Below are 9,168 nucleotides of genomic sequence, written 5' to 3' on the forward strand. Positions count from 1 at the left end.
TCCACCACTAATGTGAATGAGATGGCGGACAACTCTTGGGAAATCCTTGTAGATGGGTGGAAAAGGGGATTTTTCACCCTTTTGTCCACCGTGAAATTGTGAACCCACCCTTAATGTAGCAATAAACATTGAGATTTGGGCTAAAGTCAAAATCCAAAAGAAAAATGTGACTTAGCTACATCGGTGTCCTACGCAAACAAACTGGCAAATTAGATATATTGTAAACTCGAGCTTCCAAACAATCTTAATAATAACAAGGTTAAATCTAAAAATCGAGATAATGAGGTCAATTAATGTAATTAAAATTTTGTTGGACGTATTAAGATAATATGTGAGATTTATTATAAATTTTGCAATTTGTCTTACATTAAACCTTATTCTTTTATTAACACTCTTCTCACTATACCAATAAACATTGAGATTTGGGCTAAATTAGATATTTTGTGAGTTACAACGTCCAAAGATACTTTAAACAAAAAATTGTTGAAGCTTGATAATGCGAGTAAAAATCAAATGGAAATTGCGACTCAATAAAAATCAAGAAAACTTTATTATATAAGGCAGCAGGAAGAAATGGATATTTATTTCAAATAAATAAAATTCGAACGGAGATTTATTGCGAATAAAATTCAAGAAGTCAACTTATTAGACGGTCAGATGGCATGGCTGTTGAAAAGAGACCGGACTGCAAAAAAATAAAGCATCCCGATGTCCTGCTCTCTCTCTCTCTCTCTCTCTCTCTCTCTCTCTCTCAATCCAGACACTGTTATGGCTTCGTCATCAGCATCATTTCTTCTTCTTCTTCTTCTTCTTCTTGTCTCTCGCCATAGGTGCAAACCCTAGACTCCTCGTCGCATCTGATCTTCCTCGTGCCCTAGCTGGCATCCCAGTTACAGCGGATTCGGTCGCTTCAACAGTAGAAATGCTCTCAATTCCCGTATCCTTAAGCTTCTTTGCACTTCTCGCGTTTCTTCCCATCCAAGCGGCGATGAAGCTTCGTGATCATGGTTTCTTGCAGCAGCTTCGCCTTTCGAGGGGTACCTCTCTCTCTCTTCCTTTGCTTGTAGATGAAAGTTTGAGTTGCAAATCGGTGTATCATTCTTTTGATAAGGAGACCTCTTCTCTCTATCTCTCTCTCTCTCTCTCTCTCTCTGTGCTTGTAGAGGAAAGTTTGAGTTGCATATCGTTGTATCATTGTCATAATAAGGAGACCTCTCTCTCTCTCTCTCTCTCTCTCTCTCTCGTCTTTGCTTGTATCGGAAATTTTGAGTTGCAAAACGGTGCATCCTTGTTTTCATAAGGAGTAATGCAGAAGCATGAACCTTTCCTTTTAAGGCTGACTGGAAGCAGTAATGCTTCTGGATAGACGCCTCGAGAATGCAGTAATTCTTGCAACCAGTGTTATTTGGCAGTGTCACATTTTGTCGGAGTTAGCTGTGGCTCTCGCGCGCTGCAAACATTGGCCTCTTTTGAAGCTCGACAGGATTTTAACTCTCTCACAAGCAAAAACAAATACCGGAATGCTTTTGCTTCCAAGGAATAGAAAATGCAGAGCATGTCCGACATGGATTAAGTTCCTTATTGATGGCTCCGGTGACGTTTTTCTGCATTGTCCATCGAGCCTTAAATTTAAAGATGGAAGACGAGACTCCTTAGTCTCATCCCGGAATCAAAAGTTTCTAATGCTGTCCTTCTTACTCGAGTCAAAATTTTTACTCGCAGTTTCGAGTTTACTTGCATGATGGAATGTGCATAATGGTGTCCTTCTTACTCAAGTCAAAAGTTTTACTTGCAGTTTGAAGTCTCCTTGGTTGAAACTGCAAGTAAAATGTGCTCTGCAATGGAGATCACTGAAGACCATGGATTCGCTGTCTTTGCTGATGTACAGGTATGCAATTATCACCTTGCACTCTGACTAGGTTCTTTCACATGCATTCAGTGGCCAATTCTCTTTTCTTCCTGCTTGCCGTATGTGGTTCTTGTTACCACGGTGCCATTCTGCAGACGTATGGAGTGATGCGACAGAAACTCTCTGCGTTAGTGCAAAAAATCCTAGAGATTTTTCCTGCACTTGAGGCTGTTCAACCCAGAAGATCAGGCATGAGAGCTCTTTGTGATTTGCATTGGGACTTGGATAAGGCAAAATCCTTTCTTCAGCAGATTGCTCATTCCAGCAGACTTTACCTGGTGATTCATGGTGACCTTTCCATTTTAAGGTTTCTTTCCATTGAAGAAATTCATTATGAAAGGACTCTGTTGTCTTTCAATAGGTCGTGTGTCTGGATGTTTTCACACTTTTGTTTATGCCATTTGAACCCATGTAATAGTCAGCTATGCCAATGTACTCTCAAGTAGAGGCATTTGGAATGATGTTTTCAAAATGATTGATGGTGGTTGTGCATTATGTTATGGCCTGACAGTTTGTTTGCACTGCATGCCATCCTAATCCTGACTGAACTACTTTGGCATTGTAGATCATCACAAGTGACTCAGTTGCAGTGAAGTTTGAGAAAGTTAAAGACAGTTTAGAGCAAAGTTTAAGACGGTTGGAGTCCAATCTTCCTGAGGACCTTGCCCGACAGGTATGTACCTTGGTCAGTCTCATCAGGCTATGATTTTTATAGTGGAAACTAAACATTGCATCACTTCACTGTGCAGGTATCCCTGATTGTGGCAGATTTGCAAGAAACGTCTTTTGATTGTGATCCATCAGATCAGGATGCAGGCAATGACATTATTAACCTGCTGCAGAAGGAGAAAGAAGATCCTGGCTTCACTGCACCAATAGAAATTGATGTCTTCAACCAAGTTGCTTCAAAGATGGGAATTACTTCATACAAAGCAGTGCTTACAGAAAAGAAGGCTTTACGGAGGCTTCTTGACAAGGCCCGTAGTGAGGAAGACAGGAAAAAGGAGCTGCTTGTACAGTATTTGTTGCACCTACTACGGAAGTACAGCAAAGTACAGAAGTTTACCAATACAGACGATGGGTGTGCCTCAGAGATGACAGGCTCTTGCCCAGCTTCTCCATCTGAGAGGGGCTCAGAAGCTAGCACCAGTGGGCGAGACAGCAACTTCAGCTCAGACTTTTGCTATTTCCAGCTCCATCAAAAGAGAGTAGGAAATGGCAGCTTGAGCTGTTTGAGTCATGCCCTAATACCACCAGAGGAATTCAGGTGTCCCATCTCTTTGCAGCTTATGTCTGATCCTGTTATCATCTCGTCTGGTCAGACCTATGAGCGAGTTTGCATCCAAAAATGGTTTGAAGAGGGGCATGATACATGCCCAAAGACCCAGCAAAAACTTTCTCACCTCGATGTCACCCCTAATTATTGTGTCAAAGGTCTTATCACTAGCTGGTGTGAGCGCCATTCAGTACCTATTCCAACTCCTCCATCGCCCCCTCCCCCTGTAACAAATTGGCTTTCAGAGGCTGTGTCAGCAAAATCTAGCACTCAATCAGAAGTTTTGATCTCGTCTGAACATCGTGCTGGTCTGAAGAAAGATAATGGCTATGGCATGATGGAGAAATGTCGGTCTATATCTCTGCCCTTGGTAGCCTCTGTAAAGATAGCTAGTGTAGATAGCTGTTGCAGCATGAAAGACAGATGCCATAGGGGACTACTTGATAATAGAAGGGCTCTTCAGATGTCCACTGAGCTGCTCACATCTACTTCTTTAGAAGTCCAACAGAGAGCTGCTGAGGAGATTCGAGTTTTGACTAAAGACAATGCAGAGGCCAGGTCTTTCATTGGTGAATTAGGCACAATCTTTGCACTTGCAGGGTTTTTAAGTACGTCAATCGATGCTGGAGTTGAAAGTGCCCAGAAAGCTGCATGCCTTGCTTTATTGAATGCGGCTATCAACAATAACAGGTAAGTTTTCTTTTTATGAAGTGTATACTTGTTTAGCGCCCCCTTCATAATCCAAAGGCACATTCGTTCCTTGGGGGGGGGCTAGACTGATGTGGAATTCACACGGCTCAATTGCTGATTATTAGTTGTTACAAAATCTTGGTTTTGCCTAGTCTACCAGAGAATTCTTAGTTTACAGAAAGGGAAAACTGCCAATCAATGTTTTACATGCATGGTTTGAAGTATGAAACTTTGAAGCAAGATGTTAAAATTTACTAATCTGAAAAACCTTAATTCTTACTCGTGGCAGGAATAAGGCAGAGATAGTACAGGCAGGAGGTATTCCTCTATTGGTAATGTTATTGGGTTCAGGGACTTCTCTTGTGGTGAAGGAAGCTGCCATTGTTGTCTTGCTCACTGCATCCTGTCTGGATGAGAATAAGGCAGGTATAGGATCCTCGGGAGCTGTACCATTCTTGGTAGATCATCTTGATACTGGTTCGCATCAAGGTGTGAAAGATGCCCTCACTACTTTGTTCAATCTGAGTATTTACCCAGGGAACCATCATTGTGTGGTCAAAGCTGGTGCTATCCCCAAGCTGATCCATTTTCTCAGCTTAGGTGATGTAGATCTGAAAGAGAAGTGTGCTGCAATACTTTATAACTTGTCCTCTATAGAGGAGGGAAGGGTTGCCATTGCAGAGGCAGAAGGGAGCATCAGCACGTTAGCTGAAGTGCTGGATAGCGGAACACCAAAAGAGAAGGAGCTTGTCGCAGGGGTTTTCTTTGTGCTGTGCACCAATAGTTCTGAGCACAGTCAACTTGTGTTGAGAGAAGGGGTGGTTCCATCACTAGTGATGCTCTCTGTAAATGGGACTGCCAGGGGGAAAGACAAAGCTCAAAAACTACTGCAGCACTTCAGGGAGGAGAGACAAAAAGAGGCAGTGTGGCACTCAACTGTTCCTGCTCCTTCAGAGCCTTCCCATGAGAAGGAAACACAGAGGGACAAGACTGCGGAGAAATGCTTTCCACGGAGAATCAACCGATCTGGGTCCTCGTTTGCTTTCTTTCGGAAATCCAAATCATTCTCCTTCTATCGTTGCTGATTGTAAGATAGTAAATGCCAGTGTCTTTTTTGGCTTCATGTAAATGGAAGTTTTGCCCCGTCATTGGAGACTCTTACAATCCAATGACCCAGGAAGCAGATGGGTTTTTGTAAGCCATGTGGTGTGGCTCTTGTTTCTTCTAAGCACACCTTTGGAAGAAGCACACCTTTAGGAAAGGATTGTATTGTTGCATCCTTACACACCTTTGAAAAAGGATTGTATCATTGTTGCATTCTTCTTATTAGCACACTGTTGCAAGCAAGAGATTCTGCACTTTATAAAAATGCAAACGCCCTATTGGTGTTATGTCAAGATAGAAAAGGTATGCACAGCACCCGGAAGATATAAAGCTTTTTGGTGATGTAAAAGGCATCTTTAGGAGTGTCAAGAGAAGAGGCTTGCTTTTAGAGAAGCATCTAAGGATGTGGACAAATTTACATTCTGCACATTGGTGCTGTCATGTCTAAAGCTCTCCCTGCAACCAATTTTGGAAGACTTGTATGTACACACTACTGACTGTGAACTGATTATTCTCTGCAGGGTATTCTTTTGATAAATGGCAAGCCTGCAAGGGTTTTGTTTAAGACCTCAAATACGGGCCAGAGCACACATGAGTGCTTTTTGAGACAACGACAGATCGATGATTTTGTTCCTAGCCATATAACTTTCTAGTGCGTAGACACCCAATTACTTACTCATTAGTAAATGGGTTACATGCTTGCGATGCCATGAGAACTTTCATTGATCGCAATAAGTATTTCATCCAGCTTACAAACCGTGCATAAGGAAGGATTTCCAGAAGTAGACGATTGAAGATGAGAGAGAGAATGAAAACCAATGCAAGAAGAAAATCCTGTATGCACGCAATGCTACCAGCCTTGAAGAAGAGGGAAGACAATAAATACAAAGCATTCTTCTAAAACGTATGAACGATTTAGTTTTCACCTAAGCAGCATATTCTAGGAAACATGGCAATTCAACCTTTGGTTTTAGTCTTTGTTCCTTCATGAAACATAAAGTACGAAATCTTGAGAAGAAATCAAGTTATAATGTATAGAAATCTACGCAAAGGAAGATGAGATCACGCAAAGCAAGGTGGAGAGTAAGTACAATACTGTCCACAAAATAAGAATCCTCAGGTGCCTTCTTGCATTCCTCCTTGGAATCTCAACATTGCAACTATTGGCCTTGTGTATAAGAATGTCTCTATTTTATATGCAATGCACATAAATGTTGTATTTAAGGGTTCGCTATAATAGATCACGAAGTTATGGGGAGGTTGGGGCTTTAGTGACTCGTATGGCTCCATTGCACTAGTAAATGTATGACAATGGGATACATGTCTTAGTTTCTTTAGGGGAAATTCATACCTTACGAGCACAACTATACTGAAATTAAAAGAGGTTTAAATCCAATATAAAGAATGTGTCTTGTACATAATCTATTCTAGTTGGCATTGTTGGTGTTGTCGTTTGCTAAATGTAGTCCATGTGGTTGGCATTATTTTGAAGCTCATGAGGCTATGTCTCTTGCTTTGTATATTTTTAGCATAGGAAAGTGATAGTGCTATCACACAATTGCTTTCCTTTGCTCACCTAAATTCAATCAAATAATATGTTTCACTTGCTCCAAACAAAGCACTTTAGATGCCACAAAAATTTGCACCATTATGATGTAATTGTCATTTAATATCACAAGGAATGCTCATTGCCAAACATAGTTTATGTGAAAAATTGTAAAAGCAAAGCTGGTTATGTTTCTTTGGATTTTGCATCTTAAAAATTTTGCACTCTATACTATCAAAATGTGTCTTTTTGACCCGAAAGAATCCACCTTCTAAGGATTCATTATGACATAGAGGAGGCAATTTACACATAATATATATGCAATGATATGCAAAAGTAGAAAAACTAAAGATGCAATAATTCTTTATTTTAAATACTTAAAATTTACTCCCCTCATATTTAACAATCCTCCCAAATATTTTATATCATGTCAACACCAACATATTGTTACTAAATTTATAATGCCATTGTAATATTTCCATGCAATAAAAGTTAGTTGGTTAGTTCAAAAGTTAGTCAAATTATAAGTTAGTAAGGTTAAGCTAGTTAGTTAGTTAGCTTATACATTAGTAAGGTTAGTAGTTAGTAAGTTAGTAAAGTTAGTTAAGAGTTAGCAAGTAAGTTAGATAAGTTAGTTAATAACTAGTAAGTTAGTTACTAACTATATAACTAACTAATGACTAATAAACTAACGTTAAGAAAAACTAACAAACTAATGTTTTAAATTAAAAGGGGAGGGGGGTGACCGTCAGTAAAGTCGCCCCCCTCTTAATCATCACTGTTTATCGACGACATCATCTTCTCCGTCGTCGACATCCTCATCATTGTCATCATCGTATTCATTTTAAAAAAAATCTCATTTATCATGAAAGATATTCTTTATCTCCATAAACAAGCATCGACAAGCTCTCGACATCCCCTTTTTTGTTCTTTAGAGAAATAAAATGAAATAATAAAATAAAAAGAGAAAGAAGCTCCCCAGTCCAAGTGGAGGAGCTGTCTTTTGCCCAAAGTGGGTAGAAAGAGAGGGGATGGGAGAGGTAGTCTACACTCTCTTTTGTCTATATAAAGGCATGCCCTCTACTTATTTTAGAGAGGTACAAGGAGACCTCGAGAGGCTATGAGAGGGAGGTAGAGAGAGGGAGGTAGAAGAATACCCCTCCAAGAAAGAGAGAGAGAGAGAGAGAGAGAGAGAGAGAGAGAGAGAGAGAGGAGTTACCTCGAGAGGTTGTGAGGGAGAGAGTTAGCACAACCCCCTCCATCTCCGCCCCTTGCCCCCCCTCCCCCCCCCCCCCCCTTTTGTCTTGGTCTTTAACTAAGCCATCTTCTCTTACTACGCTCTTCCATTTCAAACTCATTCCTCCTTTATCTCTCGAATCCACTTGCGAATTGTTAACCCTCAAACAAACGAAGGTGGGAAATTCGAAAAAGCTAAAGCAGAAGACAAAGACAAAGGTCAAGGCAAAGAGAAACGGAAGATAAAGGCGCACAAGGAGAAGAGTCCTAAATAAGGGAGAAAGGCGCACAAGGAAAAGCGCAAGTCAAAACTTTTGTAAAAGAGCGCAAGCACATCATGGTTTAATTCAAGGAGCGCCGGGCTCTCACCCGTGCAATTTGTAAATGTAGATGGACGGTGGAAAGGAAGCTAGGAAGATAGAATGACAATGGGAAAAAGGGCCTAGGCTACGGCCAGCCATGTAAAAAGGGGAAAAGGGGATGACCACCCAAAAGGGATTTAGGATTTTGTATATAAAGTTGAAAAGTGAATGAGAAGCTCATTCTTGTGTGTGGCCAAAAGTAGCTCTCCTCTTCTTCTTCTTCTTCTTCTTCTTCTTCTTCTTGCTTGCTTGAGCTTGTGCTTGAGAGAGGGAGTGTGAGAGTGTGAGGGAGTGAGTGTGTGAGGGTGAGGGACTGAGGAGGAGAAGCTCTCCATCTTCTCCTCTCTTCTTCTCTTCTCTTCTCTTCTCTTGTCTTGCTCGCGGCAATGGAGCTTGGAGCGTGGAGCTTGAGGATGGAGCTTGCTTGAAGCTTGCACTTGGATCGTGGAGCTACCGGAGTGCGCGGGAGAGGAGGTAAATCGGACGGCACGGAGGTAAGCTCACTACACCCGTAGATATGGATGGCGCGTCGGTTATGTGAGAGGTAGCCATTAGTGCTCGGCTTGGAACGCTTGAAACAATAAGCGGTCAGTGGGTCTTGGCGGTTGAGTGAAAGCTCCCACACGAATGATGGCTCCAAAGCGATGAGGTGGAAAGACCATGAGAACCACTACAACTGGTCAAAGAACGAGTATTGCAAGAGATACGTGAGTGCCCGAGGTTGCCGGATTTGCCACTACTAACAGAATATCAGGTGTGGTGAATGCAAGTGCGAACAAAGACGAAATTCCCAATGTCGTCGTATCAAACTAGGTTACAACTCAGAAATAGACTATTATTTTCATATTGCCACATAAAATATTAAGTTTTTTGTCAAAATTTTACATAAAATGATAGCTTTTACATTAAATGGTACAAGATTTACTTGTTAGATTGCATGGACAACATCCATATAAGAATTAAGTACATATAATAGTAGCTTCCATATTTTTTACTTACACGAATTGACAATTTTATCTAGAGAGTATACTAATACATGCATAAA

General features: G+C 40.9%; 1 protein-coding gene across 3 annotated transcripts; it reads left to right on the forward strand.

Moving 5' to 3' along the window:
* The first annotated feature begins 735 nt into the window (after positions 1 to 735).
* LOC148023238 (U-box domain-containing protein 45-like) lies at positions 736 to 6,005 on the forward strand. Of its 3 annotated transcripts, XM_087696259.1 has the most exons (7): positions 736 to 1,037; positions 1,413 to 1,593; positions 1,796 to 1,888; positions 2,005 to 2,187; positions 2,475 to 2,582; positions 2,659 to 3,875; positions 4,165 to 6,003. In XM_087696259.1, the coding sequence occupies exons 2-7, from the start codon at positions 1,585 to 1,587 to the stop codon at positions 4,958 to 4,960; spliced, it is 2,406 nt and encodes an 801-aa protein (XP_087552385.1). In that variant the 5' UTR covers positions 736 to 1,037; positions 1,413 to 1,584; the 3' UTR covers positions 4,961 to 6,003. The 3 variants fall into 3 exon arrangements, with proteins under 3 accessions (XP_087552385.1, XP_087552384.1, XP_087552386.1); XM_087696258.1 differs by lacking the exon at positions 1,413 to 1,593 and having other exon boundaries at positions 737 to 1,037; positions 4,165 to 6,001; XM_087696260.1 differs by lacking the exons at positions 736 to 1,037; positions 1,413 to 1,593; positions 1,796 to 1,888 and having other exon boundaries at positions 2,074 to 2,197; positions 4,165 to 6,005.
* Positions 6,006 to 9,168: the final 3,163 nt, after the last annotated feature.

Source organism: Lygodium microphyllum, chromosome 16, assembly GCF_053477565.2.
Source record: "Lygodium microphyllum isolate KBCC chromosome 16, Lygodium_microphyllum_v1.1.10, whole genome shotgun sequence".
In the NCBI taxonomy this organism is placed as follows: Eukaryota; Viridiplantae; Streptophyta; class Polypodiopsida; order Schizaeales; family Lygodiaceae; genus Lygodium; species Lygodium microphyllum.

What these genes read in the sequence shown, in the direction of transcription:
- LOC148023238 (XM_087696258.1), top strand. Translation starts at nt 1,005, where the DNA reads ATGGTTTCTTGCAGCAGCTTCGCCTTTCGAGGG. An exon ending in GCAGCTTCGCCTTTCGAGGG is followed by an intron (nt 1,038 to 1,795) that starts GTACCTCTCTCT and finishes TTTTACTTGCAG; the next exon opens with TTTGAAGTCTCCTTGGTTGA. An exon ending in ATTCCAGCAGACTTTACCTG is followed by an intron (nt 2,188 to 2,474) that starts GTGATTCATGGT and finishes TTGGCATTGTAG; the next exon opens with ATCATCACAAGTGACTCAGT.